Genomic DNA, 20,628 nt, shown 5'->3' with positions numbered 1-20,628 from the left:
CATTTTTATCAAAAGTAAAAACCAGGCCCGTAAAAACTTTAATTTTCACGCGAAATTAAACTACGTAGTATACATTAGGCTTTTACGTGCCCATCCCTGATTATAACCACAGAACTATCTTTTTTGTTGTAGTTCATATATAAATCCTTCTATAGAAGCTATGGATAGAAGCTTCTATAGATACGAAAATATATGATTGTCGAGATGTCGAGGGTTAATCTATGGTTCGTCTAGTTGGACATGTCAAATGTTAAACTTTATCTGTGACTTTATCTTTGTTTTTCAGGATTAACAGCTGTTTACCCTATTTAAAATACTGCAGAAATAATTTCTTTTCCTCTCAAAAGCGTATATTTACAATGGAAACATCGGATAGTGAATGTTTCGAAAGCGCTGATGAAGATTTGGATTCCGATCATGAAGAAAATGATCATACCAGAGGAAAACACCCCCATTCTCTAAACCCTAAAGTTATTGAACCTGAACTTTGCAAGCTTAAATTGGAAGAGAACAAGGACTCTGAGTTTAGTGAAATATCTACAAAACCAGCTACAGAAAGTAGCCCTAATTTCAATTCTAATAAAACTGATAGTGAGCAGATATTAATATTAAATGCAGATGATGAAAGTTCACATAATTTGTTGAAAGAAGCTAAAACTAGTAAACAACATACAAAAGAAGAACTTACTAGCATTGAGTACAATAATGGAAAAGAAGTTGTATTAAAGCCTGAACATATAGACCATAGTTGTAAAAATATTAAGGATATCAAAAAAGATAACCAGTGTAAAAAAGATGTTTTAGATTCAGTAGAAAACAACGTTAATGTACCAGAAAGCGAAGAAAATTTGTGGGATGATGATGAGTTAGACTGGGAAATAGAAGGTAGCAAAGAAGAAGCACAAAGGACCGAAAAACCTCCAAATTTACAAAATGAAGATAGCGGTTGGGATGACTTTGATGCTGAATGGGAGTCGGATCTATCTAATAGTGTAAAACCCAATAAAAGTAATTTAAATGATTTTAAAGAGACTTTAGACAATCCAGGAAGAGAACATGAGCAAGATGATCATGCCCAATCCAGTTGGGGAGGATGGAGTAATTGGGGTGTATCCTCTATTTTAAACACAGCCACACAAAGTGTTTCTACTATAACAAATCATGTGTCGCAAGGTTTATCTTCTGTATTAGAAGGTAGTATTGGAATCCCAGATCCAGAAGAAATGGCTCGGATTAATGCAATAAAGAATAACAATACTGAAGCACAAGTAACAGAGAACTTATTTGGATTAGAGAATTTAGTATCGGGTGTTTCTCACTTAACTAAATTTGTGGAATCTACAGGCACAAAAGTTATTACAGGAAGTTTAGATACACTAGAAGCCATAGGTAAAAAAACTGTAGAAGTTCTACAGGAAGGAGACCCAGGATTAAAGAAAAAACGAGCATTATTTAAATTAGAAAGTGGTAAACCTAATTTATCACAAATTTTAAGAGAAGCAAAAGAAAAATCCGAAGAGGAATCTAAATATCACAAAGATAATGATATTAAAAGAACAAAAAATTACGAATCCCTATTTGATGATTATCAAGGTCTTGTGCATTTGGAAGCTTTAGAAATGCTGTCAAAAGTTTGTACTATTAAACTACACAACTCTAAAACTGCTTTAAGTTCTACAGAATTGAAAGATATGCAAGAAACTTTAGAACAGGTAAAGGAATTATGTGAGCTTCCTGAAGAAGATGATGAAGATAAAATCACAATTGTTGAAGCCCGGGATGCTATAGAAAATGCCATCAAAGAAATAAATATTCCCATTTCCTATAGTAAACTATTTGGTATTTGTGAAGAAGCCAACTCATGGCTAGGCAATGTAAATTTTACACTTATCAATGATGTGGAATTGCACCAACAAGCAATTGAAACGTTGGCGCAGTTAACTGCTGCTGCAGTCGAACAGTTTCATAAAACTGGAGAATTGCTTATGGTTAAGGAACACAGAAGTACAGCAGATGAAGCTGATAGTTTGGTGCAGTAAGTTATACAAAAGGAAAATTTTAACTTAATACATTCTATTTTTTATTGTAGTATCACCGTCACTCTAAAATCACTTATTTTAGTAGAAGCTAGTAAATTCACTGATAAATTGAGATCATTTCAGGAAATCAGCAAATGTCAGGCCAATGAATATATAACTAATATTTTTTATGAAGTAAGAAATGACATAATTAGTCTATCTTTCAACAAAAGTTTTTTAAGACTTCTAAAGATGCGTTCATACCGGATGCGCCGCACCACGCGAATCATCTTTTTAACAAATACTTTTGTGCGCGCTAAAAAATACTCTTCAAAAATACATGTTAAAAAAATGTTTTGCGCGGTGCGGAGCGGCACAGCCGGTTTGAACGCAAGATGTCCTTCAAATAATTTAAATAAATCATAATTATAATTAATATTATAACTTTATTCACTTTTCTTAATTTTCAGGCAGCAAATAGTGGGACATACATTCAAACAGCGTTTCAGTTATTAATTCCTGTATTACAAGTTGGAGCTATTTAAGACAATATGATTTTTTTTTTATTGTACATTATTTTGTAAATAAGTTTTAACAGTCTATTTATGTTTTAAGATCAAATAATTTTATATGTATTGTTATCATGTATGTATATGGGAAAAAATATTATTTATAAAATATGGTGATTTTTTAATTGCTGTAGATAAAATACTATATTTTTCCCCTCTTATTACCAGCAGGAGGTTTCTGCAACTGAAATGTATCATTCAATGGCGTTTGTCCAAAAGATGATCCAAAAAGAGATAAATTTGATGATTGAGTCGTACCTAGAGGTACGCTGACACCTAAAAACCAGTATTATCAGACAGTTAAAGCACGGACACGGATGTATATGTTAAGACCCCCCTGCCCCCATACACTTCGGTAATCTTGCCCGGTTTTAACAGAACGGGTAGAACTGTTTAGTTAAAAACGCAATTGTATGAGTGTTTGGTCCAGTTTTGCCTGTTCATTCAATATCTGTTTTCGCCAGATATTTCAAGTGTACGGTTCGACTCATTCGTTTCTTTCTTGTATTATGGGCCTAAACGGCGCAGTTTTATTCTAGCCAGTGGCGCCAGCACTTAGTCACCGATATAGTTATTAGTATGGTTATTAGTTAAGGTCACATTAGTATGGTTATTAGTTAGGTCACATTATTAGGTTATTAGGTCACATGAGTATGGTTATTAGTTAAGGTCACATATCTATTCAATCGAATATACGATACAGGTAAAATTCCAAACGACTGGCTAAAATCAACTTTTATAACAATTCCCAAAAAGGCATCTCCAAAAGACTGTAGTGACTACAGACTTATAAGTCTAATGAGTCATGCTCTGAAACTTTTTCTTCGAGTCATGCATACTCGTATATACTCGAAATGTGAAGAAAAAAGCGGAGAGACACAGTTCGGCTTCATCAAGGGGCTGGGTACCAGAGAGGCTTTGTTTTCAATCAAGCTACTAATCCAGAAATGTTATGATCAAGGCCAAGATGTTTTTGTGTGCTTCATAGATTATCAGAAGGCTTTCGACAATGTTAAACACGATATTCTCCTAAACAGACTGCTCGAGATAGGAATAGACGCCAAAGACATTAGAATCATACAGGAACTATATTGGAACCAAACCGCGGAGATAAGAGTTAACAAAAATTTATCCACAGACACCTTCAATGTGTGTCAAGGTGTCCCCCAGGGTTGTATACTGTCACCAATACTTTTTAATATATACGTCGAAAAGATATTTCAAATGGCCCTGGAAGGGAGAAAGTGGAGAAATTAAGATTAACGGAGTTCCAATTAACAATATAAGATATGCAGATGATACGGCAATACTAGCACCAACTTTAGAGGATCTCCAGCAAATAATAAATAAGATAGGGGACATGGGAAATCGTTTCGGTCTTAAAATCAACGCTGCCAAGACCAAACTTATGGTAATAGGACGCCAGCCTACAATCAACACCGCATTGACCGTGGATGGAAATATTATAGAGCGAGTTCCACGATTTAAATATCTGGGTGCCATGATCAATGAACGATGGGACTGCGATGAGGAAGTTAAACTTAGAACGAATTATGCAAAGTCAACATTTTTTAAACTTAAAAACTTCCTATTAGCACGCAGTCTCCCGCTAACACTAATGGTGGGTTCATGCTTCCGATCTTAGCCCTAACACTAACATTAGTCCTAACCCCAAGAATATGAATCAACGTTAACGAACGCTAGCGTTCATGCTCTCGTTGTATCGGCCCTAACATTAGTCCTAACAGGTTGGGATATTTTATATTCTTAGGGCTAATGCTAATTCAAAACTGAATCGCGCATGCTCAAAGCTAGGAGTCTTAAGAATTCTCGAAATAATTTCTGACATGTTGACTTTGACGGTTTATAAATGTAAATAAATTATATATTTTTTGGTCTAGAAATTATTAATGTAAAATTAGTTTCTCTAGTATTAGAAATTTTAAAAATAATTGTGAATTTAGGTTAGTTCAAAACATATGTTTTATATGAGCGCAAGCGCTTACGAGAATATTGATTATTTTCTTAAGACAAGTAGGAGAAGTATGAACGGCCTTTCCTTAAGTTCTCAAGGTTAATTTCTTAGGGTTAATGTTAAGGGTAAGGTTAGGGTTAATACTCGAAGTATGAACCCACCATTAGACTACGGGTAGTAAAATGCTACATATGGCCAATCTTACTGTACGGCGCAGACACCTGGTCTCTCAAGGCTAGAACCCTGAACCGCATCGAGGCTTTCGAAATGTGGACTCTCCGGAGACTCTTACGTGTGCCATGGACCGCACATGCCACCAACGAAGAAGTTTTAAGAACTGCAGGCTATGAACGAGAAATGCTTAACATAGTTAAAGAAAGGAAAGTCTCATACCTCGGACATATCCTTAGAGGAGACAAATATTACATTCCTTAGCTGATTCTACAAGGAAAAATAGAGGGACTGCGAGGCCCAGTAAGAAAACAACATTCCTGGCTAAGAAACATACGGGATTGGTGTAACATCAGCGACGCAGCCACCATATTTCGAAGAGCCGAAAACGGCAGTCTACACATTGTATGAAGAGTACAGACAATCGCCAACGTGCGGCTAAGCACAAGGCACAGGAAGAAGAATTAGTTAAGGATTGGTTAAGGAGCATAATGCTATCCATGTATTCATGCATGGTGGGCAGAAAAAGCACCCTAGGGTGGGGATCCTTGACAGTTCTGTTTGACGATTCATTTGACACATTTGAATTTGATTTGAAATTTTATGGATTTGTCAGTCTTTACGGAGGTTATTTTATGTTATTTATTATTTATTCTACTACTGATAGTTGTATAATGGTAGTAAATCTAGATGGAAATTGTGGCAGAATTTAAATTAACAGTGACACTATCGCGATTTATCGAAAAAGACTCTAAAATAGTTGGTTGTGTAGCGTGCGGTAGATCTCGGCAAAAATTGAGTGAAATAATGGAACAACTTTTCGCTAATAAGTGACTATATAATATACATACGTGTAGTAAACCGATCATTTATGAAATTCACTTAAATTAACTAATTATATATTTTTTCTTGCATTTTTGCTATTATTTATTACTTGTCAAAGATTAGATGTCAAAGAATTTAGATACGTCAATTTGACTTACCTGCTTCAGTAACGTGTCGGATGTTTATGGTTATAAATAATTATTATAACTTATCTATTTTTATTAGAATTTTATATTTTTATAACAATTTTAATAACTACCAACAGTTATTCACAACGTAAAATAAATAAAAAATTATAGAGTCTACCACACATCTACCCTACATCATAGTTTTACATTTTTTAAATAAAATTAGAACGGCACTGATAAACCGGAATTCAAGTCCGCCATATTTGAGGTCCATCGCGGTGGACCTAAGATTTTTGATATGCTCCTTCCTTAGTCTTCTTATTCAAAGGGAAAAGTGTAAAAAAGAAACTGGACTCTTTAACGGGGTGTTTCAACAAAATAAATAAGAAAGGTATTTTAATTTTTTAAGAGAACCCCGTTTAGTAAATTAATATGCGAAAATCCTTAGTAGACTTAGTAAACTTTTGCAGCATTTTTTTCTATGCGCTTTTTTACAGCTATCAGTGCCGCTTCTGCTGGCAAGTTCTTTCTCGAATCGGATAAACGATAATCGATGCTGATAAAGTAAACTATCTTTTAAAATGCTTTCTAGCCCCGCGTTTTTAATTGCAGCTAAAACCAGGAAAAATAAGTGAAGAGTATGGGGGGCTTTGAAAGCAACAAAACAAACAAAAATAAAAAATTAGGTTAAGACTGACTAGGGAAATATCGGATTTCAACAAGAAAAATCAACGCTATTTTTGTGATATTATAGGCTTAAAAATTATTACTAGCAGACCTTGCACGTTGTTCTTTTTAGAACCTCTTTTATTGCAAAGTGGAACAAGATACCTTAATAGCCGTAAAAAACTCATCGCAACTTTATTAGGATATTTTGAACGTAATTTATTTTGAAGTAATGGCCTTTTATGTCCGCTAAGATCTGTTAAGGAGGTGAGTTTTGTTGATATAAATATAATAACTGTTTATATATTTATAATTTATTTTTTGTTTCTTAAAATATTTAGATTAAAAGAAAATATGTAAAATTGCCGTGCTTTAACTCTCTTTTACCCCCTTTTTTTCTAATTAAACACTCCTCTCATTACCTATAGATGGATTAGATCCTGGGCCTGGATAAGCCGGAGGGGAAATACTTTGTTGCGAACTGGAATTTATGTTACCAAACGAAAGATTGTTGAAAGGCGTCGGGCCGGTTGCTACTTTAGGCGGCGACCTTATCAAATTAGACTGTATATTCGATACTTGAAACTCTGGAACTTTTGTCAGTTTTTCAAACGGATCGCTAACATCTTGCAATAAATGTTTGCGAATATTTATATACGTTTCCTTCTGCGATTCCACCTGGCTGTGCACCGCTTGTAGTCTACCCGCTAACGCTACAAATGTTTCGTGGAGTCTCCTCATGCCCATAGACAAATCTAAAAAAATACAATGTGATCAAAGAACCTCATAATCAATGATTTAAATAGTTGGTAAAACAGACTTTTAGCAAATAAAGTCAATTCATTGACAATTTTGAGTCAATTTTTTTAGCTTTTCGTTATCTTCTTGAAGATTTACAAATTCCGACTTTGTTTTTTGTAAGATCGACAGATTTTTCAATGTAAAAAAATAGTACCGTATGATTGAATAAAAACGGCGTCAGCGATGGCTATGAAATGAAGATTACTGTCATTTTATATGTAAATTTATATGGGAAATGTCATCGATTGTCATTTCATAGCCAACTGGACGCCATTTTTTTTCGTTCATACGGTATTTTTGAATAGAACTATACTGTTCAACACTGAAAAGTGAAAAGGAATACTAAGATAATACCCCGACTTATTTTCATCACGGCATTCAAAACAAGATTAGAAATTGAACGTAATCGGGGAAGTTACTTTTAATCAATACAGAATTGCAAGTAAAAAAAAACTAAACCTTTAATTATATCAAACTAATAAATATAAATTGCATATCAGAAACGTATACTTGGACAATCTCAAAATACAGTTAACCATGAAGTAACAAACAAAAATGGAATCATAGTGATAGTGAACATTTTTGACATGTTCTACACCCTTCGGGGTATTTGTATGTAACATCTGTTATTATACTTGAGCTAATATACTATTATAGTCTATAAAATGAATAACTTTGAATTTTGACCGTTATTTTTTACCAACATGGCAAATATTAAATCCCTCTATCAAAAAAGTTACTGATATTCTTTAAATTGAGTGCCTGAACGAATCAGATAGGTAACTCTTTTTACTGTCGTGAAATAGAAAAGGAAAATAATAAAACAAGTGACAGTTCTTCCTCTTCTTGCAAAAATCAACACGAAATGTCATAATTGACAAAAGTAAAATGTCATCAGCTTTTGACATTTCTAAATATTAGAGCAATGCCGTCTCTAATAGAACAGCCACGGAGCGAGATTTATGACGTCACGCTAGTTAGATACTACGGATTAATAAATATGTTGTAGAATACATGGAAAACATAATTATTCCTTGTATTTTTGGATTGTATTTTAAAAATGATATAGTTTACATGAAATATACATAATATACAGTTAATAAATACAATATAATATATACCTATTTATAGTAGGCAAATACTTTATGCTTATATATAAGTAAAGTATACTTTAGCAAATAAACTATGAACCATACAAATGCAGCAAATGTTTTACAATATACAAACAAAGAATATTATAGTTTTAAGAACTCTCGTGTGGAAGCTTTAGTGATTTGTCATACGGTGGCGCTTTTGAACATAATCGAAGCCTGAAAATGCTAATATTTTAAATTTTGAGGACTACGCGCGGCGATATTTCGTACGGTGTTGCCAAACATATTTTATTTCTCGATATTTAAAGAAATATGTATTGATTATATATTTCGTATATTCGATAGTACATGAGGCATCCTAAGGCTATGAAAAAAACGTAGCTATGAAAATAAAATTTTAGATTTTTAATTTTTTTGTACCTTCTAATAAAAATTACTTCTATTCCAATAAAAAATTAACTAGTATGATTATGTGTTATCTGTGCTAGTATTAGGAAACTGGAGTAAATACGGAGAATATTAATTCGCTCTCTAAGATGAGCACTACTAAGTAATTTTTAAAATTCGACCCATAAGGGGGTGTAATTAGATAAAGGGATGTAATTATACAAAAAAAAATCTGTACCTACTAGGAGTATGAACTTTTGCACAGATGTGGCGCATTTGAACATTGATAAGCGATTTTTGGAAATGTATAGCCTAAGGGTAGTGAAACTGGGGGGTGAAATTTTGTACAAAAACTGTTAGTTCTAGGAGTATGAAATTTTGGTTTGGAGTTTCCTTAAGTGACGAAAGTGAGTACCTAGAAGCTAATTTTTGACATTCATCCCTTAGAAATAAGGGATGAAAATTTGTACAAAAGGTTAAAATCGGTTTTAGAAGTATGAATGTTGCAGACGTTCCTTATGTAACGTAATTTAGCATTAAGAAGCAATTTTTGGAAATTCGCCCTCTAAGGGTGTGAAATGAGGGGTTGAACGTTCTGGAACAATAAATTCTGTTCAAGGAATATGAGAATTTGCACAGAGGTTCCTTATGTAGCGTAACTGAATAATTAGAGTGATTTTTGGAATTCATTCCTTAAGGGAGTAAAACTAGGGGTGAAAATTTGTATAATTTTTTTATGTAAAATCCATTCTAGGACTAGGAGTATGAAATTCTGTTAGAGGTCCCTTAAATGATGAAAGTGAGTACCTAGAAGCGAATTTTAGGCATGCACCCCCTAAAAAATAAGGGATGAAAATTTGTACAAAAATTTGTTAAAATCGGTTTTAGAAGTATGAATTTTGCAGACGTTCCTTATGTAACGTAATTTAGCACTAAGAAGCAATTTTTGGAAATTCGCCCTCTAAGGGTGTGAAATGAGGGGTTGAACGTTCTGGAACAATAAATTCTGTTCAAGGAATATGAGAATTTGCACAGAGGTTCCTTATGTAGCGTAATTGAATAATTAGAGTGATTTTTGGAATTCATTCCTTAAGGGGGTAAAACTAGGGGTGAAAATTTGTATAATTTTTATGTAAAATCCGTTCTAGGACTAGGAGTATGAAATTCTGTTCAGAGGTCCCTTAAATGATGAAAGTGAGTACCTAGAAGCGAATTTTAGGCATGCATCCCCTGAAAAAATAAGGGATGAAAATTTGTACAAAAATTTGTTAAAATCGGTTGTAGAAGTATGAATTTTGCAGACGTTCCTTATGTAACGTAATTTAGCACTAAGAAGCAATTTTTGGAAATTCGCCCTCTAAGGGTGTGAAATGAGGGGTTGAACGTTCTGGAACAATAAATTCTGTTCAAGGAATATGAGAATTTGCACAGAGGTTTCTTATGTAGCGTAATTGAATAATTAGAGTGATTTTTGGAATTCATTCCTTAAGGGGGTAAAACTAGGGGTGAAAATTTGTATAATTTTTTATGTAAAATCCGTTCTAAAACTAGGAGTATGACATTCTGTTCAGAGGTCCCTTAAATGATGAAAGTGAGTACCTAGAAGCGAATTTTAGGCATGCATCCCCTAAAAAATAAGGGATGAAAATTTGTACAAAAATTTGTTAAAATCGGTTGTAGAAGTATGAATTTTGCAGACGTTCCTTATGTAACGTAATTTAGCACTAAGAAGCAATTTTTGGAAATTCGCCCTCTAAGGGTGTGAAATGAAGGGTTGAACGTTCTGGAGCAATAAATTCTGTTCAAGGAATATGATGATGATTATATATGATGATTTGCACAGAGGTTTATTATGTAGCGTAATTGAATAATTAGAGCGATTTTGGAATTCATTCCTTAGGGGGTAAAACTAAGGGTAAAATTTGTATAATTTTTATGTAAAATCCGTTCTAGGACTAGGAGTATGCAATTTTGTACAGAGGTCCCTTAAGTGATGAAAGTGTGTACCCAGAAGAAAATTTTGGACATGCACCCCCTAAAAATAAGCACTCCCTATAAAACAATTAAAATAAAAAATTTGTCTAAAAAATAAAAAAAAAAAAAGTTGGGGTGGGCCACTCTTATCACTTAGGGGTATAAAAATAGATAACAACCTAGGAATAGGTTGTGACCAAACAAACCAAACCAGACCTACTGAATATACATATAAAATTTTATCAAAATCGGTCTAGCCGTTTCGGAGATGGTAACAAAAAATTAAAAAAAAAACCCTATTAAAATATAGGGGATGATGGTGGAACGGTGAAAATTTAGGGTTATTTGTATTTATTAATGCCAACTAAAAAAATAAAAACATTTTCTCTTTTCAAAAAATAAAAAATGAGGGTGGGCTACCCTTACCACATAAGGGTATAAAAAATAGATAACAACCTATTCTTAGACGTACTGAATATACATATAAAATTTTATCAAAATCGGTCAAAGCCGTTTCACGAATGGTAACAAAAAATTAAAAAAACAACCCCTATTAAAAAAATAGGGGATGATGGTAGAACAGTGAAAATTTTGGGTTCTTTGTATTTTTAATGCAAAATAAAAATATAAAAATATATATTTTTTCAAAATATAAAAAAATGGGAATGGGCTACCCTTATCACTTAAGGGTATAAAAAATAGATAACAAACTATTTTCAGACCTACTCAATATACATAATAAAATTTCATCAAAATCGGCACAACCGTTTCGGAAATGGTAACAAGAAACTTAAAAAAAACAACCCCTATTAAAAAATAGGGGATGATGGTAGAACGGTGAAAATTTAGAGTTGTTTGTATTTTTAAGGCCAAATAAAAAAAAATATTTTTTTTTCCAAAAATAAAAAAATGAGGGTGGGCTACCCTCTCGGCTACCCTTATCACTTAAGGGTATAAGAATAGATAACAACCTATTCTTAGACGTACTGAATATACAAATAAAATTTTATCAAAATCGGTTAAGCCGTTTCGGAGATGGTAACAAAAAATCTTAGAAAACAACCCCTGTTAAAAAATAGGGGATGATGGTAGAACGGTGAAAATTTAGGGTTGTTTGTATTTTTTAATGACAAATAAAAAAAACTAAAATATTTTTTTTTCCAAAAAGTAAAAAAAATGTGGGTGGGCTACCCTTATCACTTAAGGGTATAAAAACAGATAACAACGTATTCTCAGACCTACTGAATATACATATAAAATTTCATCAAAATCGATCAAGCCGTTTCGGAGATGGTAACAAAAAATTAAAAAAAAACATCCCCTATTAAAAAATAGGGGATGATAGTAGAACGGTGATAACTTAGGGTTGTTTGTATTTTTTAATGCCAAATAAAAATATTTTTTTTTTAAATAAAAAAATGGGGGTGGGCTACCCTTATCACTTAAGGGCATAAAAAATATATAACAACCTGTTTTCAGACCTACTCAATATACTTATAAAATTTCATCAAAATCGGCTAAGCCGTTTCGGAGATGGCAACAAAAGAAAATAAAAAACAACCCCTATTAAAAATAGGGGATGATAATAGAACAGTGAAAATTTAGGGTTATTTGTATTTCTTAATGCCAAATAAAAAATAAAAAACATTTTTTTCTTTTCAAAAACTAAAAAAAAAATGAGGGTGGGTTACCCTCTCGGCTACCCTTATCAGTTAAGGGGTATAAAAATAGATAACAACTTATTCTTAGACGTACTGAATATACATATAAAATTTTATCAAAATCGGTTAAGCCGTTTCGGAGATGGTAACAAAAATAAAAAAAACAACCCCTATTAAAAATAGGGGATGAAAGTAGAACAGTGAAAATTTAGTGTTGTTTGTATTTTTTAATGCCAAATAAAAAAAATTAAAATATTGTTTTTCACAAAATAAAAAAAAATGGGGGTGGACTACCCTTATCATTTAAGGGTATAAAAATATATAACTACCTATTCTCAGACCTACTGAATATACATATAAAATTTCATCAAAATCGGTTAAGCCGTTTCGGAGGACTACGGTAACCAAAACTGTAACACGGGAATTATATAAGATAATATTATATGTAAACTGCGGAGTGCGGAGAACGGAAAGACTGATTATAGCAATAGATAAAATTTAAAACTATAATTTAAAACTATTCAAGAAAGTACACACAAAACAAGGCAACGCCGCGCGTCTATTCGTTCAATTCCGAGCAAAATAGCGAGGCTCCACGAAGTTGGGGCCTCGCTCGCCAAAGCGAGGCCCCATCGACAGGTCAGATTTTGAGGCCAGACGAGACTTCTAGGGTATTAAGATATTCTTTGATACAAATAATGAATAGGTGGTACATAAGATAATGGATAAAATGTAAAATATATCTTAAATTTTGGGGTTTGAAAATCGATCTAATTTAACAAAAAACATTCAATATTTACTAATAGTGATGTATGTATTATTATTTGCATTAACAAAATTTATTTATATATTATAATGTTTCCTGCAATTAATAAACTAATATAAACTTGTCAAAAGATGACCACATATTTTTTTAAATTATTATTCTTAACACAAAAACAATCTACATTGACTATGGAGTACGATTTCAGCCATATTGTAAAACATTTGCTGCATTTGTATGGGTCATAATTTATCTGCCAAAGTATTTATTACTATAAATAGGTATATATATTGTATTTATTAACTGTATATTATGTATATTTCATGTAAACTATATCATTTTTAAAATACAAACCAAAAATACGAGGAATAATTATGTTTTCCATGTATTCTACAACATATTTATTAATCCGTAATATCTAACTAGCGTGACGTCATAAATCTCGCTCCGAGGCTGTTCTATTAGAGACGGCATTGCGTCAGCATAGCCGCAAGTTGCTAACCTAATAAAATTAACACTAGGAAAGCCCGCGGGAACTGTCAAATTCAAAGTTATTCGTTTTACAGACTATATCTATCTATCTATCATATGATAAGCCCATATGAAGGTACAATGTGCCTTTTAAATTTAAAGTGAAGACAATATATACAATCCCGTTATAATTTTCCAGATTTCCATACCGTTTTATCAATGTTTTTCTATGGTAATATAATTCCCTTGCCATTCTTTGATAGATGATGAAATGAAGATCGCTGTCATTTTATGTGTAAAAATATGAGTTGGTTGTCACCGATCATCATTTCCAAGCCAACTGGACGCCATTCTTTCGATCATATGGTATTATTATACACATAAACAGTAATATTATACACACAAAGATCAGCATTTTGTAGAAATCTTACCTTGCGGAGTAAGAGAGTCAGGATTTTTATTATTCTTCACGTATTTATCGGCCGCTTCGATTTGCATTTTCAAATTTTGCATGTCCCTCTCGAACTGATCTGCCAGATCTAAGAAAAATCTAAGGGGCGCCGTGTTTTCGTACTGTAACCCTGGAGGCGTATCGTGCGTACGCTGTGCCATTTCTACATTTCGTACAGTGTTCGCTGTGTCATACTTTAGTTTCTCAGCTAACTGTCTGTTTTTCTGTAACTGACTTTCGATCCCGTTAATCTGACCATTAAGCTGACCAATTTCTTGTTCCACTCTCCTAAAATTAGGGATTTCAAATTTACCCACTTATACAGGGTTGTTCACCACATACGACACGGAGTATTGAAGCTAAACGATTAGATTTTTACAGATTGTAAGTATTGGGTTCCTTGAAGGACTATTAGAGCTACAATTTTAAAATATTTTTACAAGATACAAAGTGTCCCAAATAAATAAAAAATATCAAAGTTGTATTTTGTTAAATGGAACACCCTGTATATTATTATATTTTTATTTTCTACGATTAAAATAAAGGTAAATTTGATTAAGGTTTATTACACTTAAACCTTACCGTTTTTTAAATATTTTCAGTTTTGTGAAATTGCAGTAAAAATTTTAAGGCTTCATTTCTCCAAGGGTATTAAAGTTTTTAATACTAAATATTTACTGAAGTTTATTTATTGATCAGTTATTGTGTTGCAATAATAAAAATAATACTACCTTATACAGAGTGTCTAAAAATTTATTTTAAATAATTATTAGCTTTAAACGGCAATAACTTGTTTAATTCAAATGGAACACCCTGTATATTTTATGAGAATCAGATGCACAATTTAATTGTCTATCAAATTGTATTATACCATTTTTTACCTATCTCTTTAAGTTTTCGTAGAAAATGCATTTTCTTGTAATTTAGAACTTATTTATCAATATACCCATGGAATACTGACATTTTAGATTATTTTTAAAGATGTACCAAATTTTTAAAGAGTACAGATACTAATTAAAGTTGATTAAGGGGCAATTATTATTAATCATTGATTAATAATAATTGCCCCAAATACTAAAAAACTGAGTTTTGTATGTGTATTAAACCAGTGTGGTAAAAAGTAACACCTTAAAAATGATATTTCATTTTTTAATAAATGCTTATTTATAACAGAGACGTTCATTTTCATAACTTATTATTATATTGATTTCTGATTCAAATCCACATTTATTTGGAATAATTTATTAAGGAGCACAATTAAGTATGTAATTAATTAGTATTTGGGCGGAAATAATGGTGTTATATTTAATTAATGGTATACTCTTTTATAAAGATTTAAATAGTTTTCTTTTTGCATACAAATGGGCTAGTAATATTAACGTTTTGCTAAAAACGATAATATTACTCGCCTGTACATTTTGTACATTTGTTGCTTTAAAAACAATCTAAAATGTCAATATTCCATGGGTATATTGATAGATGAGGTCTAAATTATAAGAAAATGCATTTTCTACGAAAACTTGAAAGGATAGGTAAAAAATGGTATAATACAATTTGATAGACAATTAAACTGGGCATCTGATTCTCCTAAAATATACAGGGCGTTCCATTTAAATTATAGAAGTTATTGGCGTTTAAAGCTAGAAATTATTTAAAATATTTTTTTAGGCACTCTGTATAAGGTAGTATTATTTTTATTATTGCAACATAATAACTGATCAATAAATAAACTTCAGTAAATATTTAGTATTAAAAACTTTGACCCCCTTGGAGAAATGAAGCTTTAAAATGTTTACTGCAATTTCACAAAATTGAAAATATTTCAAAAACAGTAAGGTTTAAGTGTAATAAACCTTAATCAAATTTACCTTTATTTTAATAGTAGAAAATAAAAATGTAATAATATATTTCTATTTTTTTTCCATTTAAAAAAATACAACTTTAATATTTTTTACTCATTTGGGACACTCTGTATCTTGTAAAAATATTTTAAAATTGTAGCTCTAATAGTCCTTCAACGAACCCAATACTTACAATCTGTAAAAATCTAATCGTTTAGCTACAATATTCCGTATCGTATGTGGTGAACAACCCTGTATTTATCAACTAAAGTTAATATATACAGTCAGATGCAAAAAAAAACGCATCGGAAAAATTTTTGGTAAAATTTTTAAAGTGTTACATTTTTCTTATTTTTAGTCCTATTTTCATCAATTTTTTAGCAAGCTGTATGTAAGTGTTGCACAGAAACTATTTTATTATTTTAATAGAATTATAGAATAAATATTGTAATAAATCTATTGCAATCGTAATAAAACTTTGAGATAAAGGCTTTAGCCTCCAATGTTCCCCTCAATCTGTTCTGGTAAATTTGGCGTATGGTTTCTACCATAGTAGAAACCCTATATTACCAGCATCTGAAGATTTACCGGCAGTATTTTAATGCATATTTAGTACTTTTTCACCAGTAATGCAATCTCTACCTAAAATCCTTCACCGAACACCGCGTTATGTCGGAACTGTGATTTCTCTGCTGTTTAACCATGGCTTTGAAAGTATCGACGCTTTGTAGGATCTCGTTGGGGAGAGGCTGGTCTTTGGGTGGTACTTCTTTTTGAGTTGTCACCGTTGTAGATTTTGTTTGAGTCGTTGCAATTCCACCAAGCCCCGTAGGTGCTGCGGAAGTACTAGCCGGTATGGTGCTCGTTGTCGCTGCACTACTGCCTAAACCTTCAATTATAAAAAAATATATTTTATTATAAAATATACAGTACGATTTCAGCCATTGGCAATGTAGATAGTTTTAGCACAGTTTAAAGAATATAAATATATCAGTTGACCTACTCTTCGCCCGTATCAAAATTCCTCCCGCCGCTCCCCGCCTGTCTTGTAGACTTGGGTCAGTCTACATCCGTTGCTCGACGTGTACACAGCGTTCAAAGTTTGTTTTAGTTTTGTTTTCGGTCCGACGCATAGGGTGAACCATAGGGGTGAACCAAAAATAGTGTTTCAGTTCTTTTGTTCGAATTGTGAATAAAATCTACTAGAAATATTTGTGCAGTGGATGGTTGTGAAAGTAGAATAACAGACAATATATCATTCTTTAGGTGCCCAAAAGATGAAGGAAGGTATGAGTTTATATAGTATAGGATATTAAGTATATAATAATTAAAGTATTAGACATATTAAGTATATTATAATTATGGAAACCTAACTATGAATAAATGGTTTTAAAAATGTACATATAAATTAAGAAAAGATTTTACTCGAAATATGCACAAAATATTTATTTTTAACAATTAGTTTTTTATTTTAGATACTTTACTATTATGTTTTGGATTTTGCAGTCTTTACTGGTTTGCAAATTGCATATTAAATTATTATTTAAGATATTTGCATTTTTTTAAATAGCATGTTTTACTTTTTAGATGTTTGTATTTAACTTTAACTACCTACCTGGAAAGTCCAAATTTTATCGTCAGGTAATAAAAATACGTGCATACAACTTCTGCTATTGACAAGTTTTTTAGAGTTTTTACTAAATTTTATGTAACAGTAAATATAACAATTGACGAGCACATGGGAAAAACGATGAGTATCCAGAAATGATAAATGTTCAGGAAACCGTTTTTTTTTAATTGAAATTACGCATGGACTTTTATATCCGAGTTTATATCGTTTTTCCCATTTTTAAATGCCTGTTCCTATGTGGCCGTTATCGATATTCCCGTTTATTTAGGTACCAAAAGGTGTAGCTTTTTGGTACTTTCATTATTTTTCCCGTGTGCTCTTCAATTAGTAGTAAATACTGTAATAAATTATATTTGCATATTTCTTAAGTTATAGCATGTTTTGCTTTTTAGCTCTTTGCATTTAACTTGAATTATCTACCTTTTTATTAAAAGGTTATAAAAAGTACTTGGATACAACTTGTCTTGCCATAGTCATTTTTTTTAGTTTTTACTAAATTTTATCGAACAGTAAAATTTATTACACAATTAACTACTAACAGTCATAATTACTGTTCATGATAATCATAAAATTTAGAAAAAATTCAAAAAAAATTGACAATGGCAACACAAGTTCTATGCCAAGGTACTTTTATTACCTTACGATAAAATTTAGGCTTTCCGGGTAGGTAATTAAAGTAAAATGCAAACATCTATAAAGCAAAACATGCTATAATTTAGGAAATATGCAAATTATTATTATATATAATAAAAAAATTAACTTATTATATTTATTTAGTATACATTTTTCATATGGGGTTTCCATAATAATTATTAATAATAATTACCCTATTAACAATTCCATATTACAAAGAATTAGGATAGAATAATATATCTAATATTTTAATATTAATGTAGGTATATTTAATACTAAATACTAATAAATATTGATCAATTATTAAAGACGCCTAAAACTGTTAATCAATAAAAGTAGTACTGTATTTTTATTTTTCTACTTGCTATATTAAAATTCCTTAGTATTTTTAGTTGATCCCTCGTATACGGCCAGCGTTCTGTCTGATAAAATAGCACTTCCGCTGCACCCGGTAAACGTACAAATTTTTTGTCACCTCGAAGGGTCACGGGCCGCCTTTGAAGTCAAAATAACAATAGAATTCCTTAGAGTAGGCCAACTGATATATTTATATTCTTTAAACTATGGTTTTAGTGTTAAGAATAATAATTTAAAAAAATATGTGGTCATCTTTTCACAAGTTTATATTAGTTTATTAATTGCAGTAAACATTATGTGGGCTACATAAACTGCATTATTTTTTTGAGAATTTTATAAGGAACACAAAAATTGTAAAAGAAATAGGAGTTGCTATTTAAAATATTAGGGGTAGGTGCCCTGGGGGTCAAAGGGTTGAAAGTAACACGACAACAAATGCCTCAAAAATTGTCCCCCTTGATATGTAAATTGACGTATTTCGCCAAATTATCAAACTATCATCGGTAGAGGTAATATTAAATACTGTTCGTTTTCAAATTGTCACACTGCATGTAATTTTTTTTTTTGATAATATTCGACACTGTTTTTTTTTGTATGACACACAACACTGATGAAGGCTATAATGATAGCCAAAACGTCTGTTTTTTTTTAAACCAAATAAAGATACCTTTGAGAGATATAGAAGGTTTCGTTATTCTTCTTTCGCGTATAAGAGGGAATTTGTAAGGTGAGGTGATGTGTGCCAGCGTAGCTGAGTCAGACACATATCCATTTACTATTTTATATAGATATATTAGGCTAAAATATCTTCTCCTATTAAAAAGAGACATCACGCCCAATCTTAGCAAATTCAAAGTGTTTACCTGCAGCAGTCGTAACTGCTGATGATAGTCCTAACCCAAAATTTCCAAAGGGGGGTGCAGAAGTAGTTGTTGGGGCACCAAAACCAAGCCCCAAAGTAGGTGTAGCTGTAGTAGTCGCAGCTGTTCCAGGTAAACCGAAGGATAAAGCTGAAGTTGTTGCTGCTGGTGTAGGTAAGCCAAAGCTTAAATTTACAGGTGCAGCTAAAATCACCATTTTAATATTAAAAATTGTTTTCATTTTCCTAACAGAAATTTGTATTTACCAGTTACATTAGGAGTTTGAAATGATAAACTGGCAGCCGAAGGGGTTGCAGGAGCTGCAAATGCGAAATTTGGAGCTGAAGTTGTGGTATTTGCTCCAAATAAACTTGGAGCTGACGGTGTTCCAAACAGTGGGGCGTTAGTGGCGCCTAAACATTAAGTAAAGTATCTAATAAAATGATAAAGTTTAGAGAAAAACGTAAGAAATACTTACCAGTAGCCTGTGTACCAAATAAATTTGAAGTAGCTACAGAAGAAGGCGGATTTGCGCTAAAAGATATACCAGTTTGGGCCTGTGGCTGATTTGATGGCGTACCAAAAGTGATACTGCCTGTACCAAATGTCTGACTAGGAGTTGTTCTATTAAAAAGTACCAGTATTATTCTAATAAATTTATTCTAGTAACATACTTACGTTGCTCCAAAGGAGAATCCTGTAGCCATTCTGTATAATATTTAACAAACACAATCTCTCAAAAACAAATAACTACGTATATACCTTCAAACTAGTTTCTCTAAAATACCTCACTAATAATTTTGTAAAATGTAAAACTAAGAGTAAAAAGAGTAAACAGAGGTAGCAAATAAATAAAAAGAATGAAATTTAAATTTAAATACAACGAAATTATTTGTTTGTGACATAACCTAACTCTGCAGCTTATTTTTTTATCTATGGTTAGTTAGACGTTAGACCATAGAGAACATATGATTATGGCCTTAAATATATTCGCTCTATGGTCGAAGCCATAGAATGAGAAACCTTCCTTGTTTGACAGAGACATAGAAAAAGAATATTTTTCTCTATATCTCTTGTTTTACAGATGTGACAGATGTTTGCAGAAAATCAGTGCGCATTCAGGGACGGCAGCGGCTAAGTAAGTAAGTTCTCTAAATGGTCTATTTTTACATGATTTTTACACAACAGTCAGCCGCTGAGCAAAATAAACCGTTCAGGGAAGTCGCTTACACAGCCACTGACCGTCCCTGAACGCGCTTATTGACTTAGATCATATTCCGTAATCATATCATATTATATACTTTAATATATGATCTAAACCCCTTGATTATGGCCCTTGATACCCTTGATCTA

The 20,628-nt window shown here is 32.0% G+C and overlaps 2 protein-coding genes across 3 annotated transcripts; one reads left to right on the top strand and one right to left on the bottom strand.

The window, feature by feature from the left end:
• Positions 1–223: 223 nt before the first annotated feature.
• Positions 224–2,698, top strand: LOC115883992 (protein FAM114A2). The gene is made up of 3 exons (XM_030902416.1): positions 224–2,035; positions 2,090–2,213; positions 2,489–2,698. The coding sequence occupies exons 1-3, from the start codon at positions 360–362 to the stop codon at positions 2,561–2,563; spliced, it is 1,875 nt and encodes a 624-aa protein (XP_030758276.1). The 5' UTR covers positions 224–359; the 3' UTR covers positions 2,564–2,698.
• On the bottom strand, positions 2,562–20,227 carry LOC115883994 (nuclear pore complex protein Nup58-like). 2 transcript variants are annotated; one of them, XM_030902417.1, is made up of 8 exons: positions 19,954–20,227; positions 19,754–19,899; positions 19,542–19,688; positions 19,279–19,479; positions 16,438–16,684; positions 13,935–14,242; positions 6,775–7,107; positions 2,562–2,863 (listed from the first exon to the last, which is right to left on the bottom strand). In XM_030902417.1, exons 1-8 carry the CDS (start codon positions 19,980–19,982, stop codon positions 2,730–2,732), a joined length of 1,545 nt encoding a protein of 514 aa, XP_030758277.1. In that variant the 5' UTR covers positions 19,983–20,227; the 3' UTR covers positions 2,562–2,729. The 2 variants fall into 2 exon arrangements, with proteins under 2 accessions (XP_030758277.1, XP_030758278.1); XM_030902418.1 differs by having other exon boundaries at positions 2,599–2,871.
• Between the last annotated feature and the right edge of the window lie 401 nt (positions 20,228–20,628).

Source organism: Sitophilus oryzae, unplaced genomic scaffold (genome assembly GCF_002938485.1).
Source record: "Sitophilus oryzae breed Bouriz unplaced genomic scaffold, Soryzae_2.0 scaffold_2008_pilon_pilon, whole genome shotgun sequence".
Classification (NCBI taxonomy): Eukaryota; Metazoa; Arthropoda; class Insecta; order Coleoptera; family Curculionidae; genus Sitophilus; species Sitophilus oryzae.
Note: the sequence above shows the minus strand (reverse complement) of the source record. Positions and strands in the feature narration are given on the sequence as shown.

Bases quoted from the DNA above. Each gene is read 5' to 3' on its own strand.
- LOC115883992 (XM_030902416.1), top strand. From the start codon at position 360: ATGGAAACATCGGATAGTGAATGTTTCGAAAGCGCTGATGAAGATTTG. The intron at 2,036-2,089 runs GTAAGTTATACA...TTTTTATTGTAG, and splicing joins GAAGCTGATAGTTTGGTGCA to TATCACCGTCACTCTAAAAT. The intron at 2,214-2,488 runs GTAAGAAATGAC...CTTAATTTTCAG, and splicing joins TAACTAATATTTTTTATGAA to GCAGCAAATAGTGGGACATA.
- LOC115883994 (XM_030902417.1), bottom strand. From the start codon at position 19,982: ATGGCTACAGGATTCTCCTTTGGAGCAAC. The intron at 19,689-19,753 runs GTAAGTATTTCT...CTTAATGTTTAG, and splicing joins ATTTGGTACACAGGCTACTG to GCGCCACTAACGCCCCACTG. The intron at 19,480-19,541 runs GTAAATACAAAT...TGGTGATTTTAG, and splicing joins TCAAACTCCTAATGTAACTG to CTGCACCTGTAAATTTAAGC.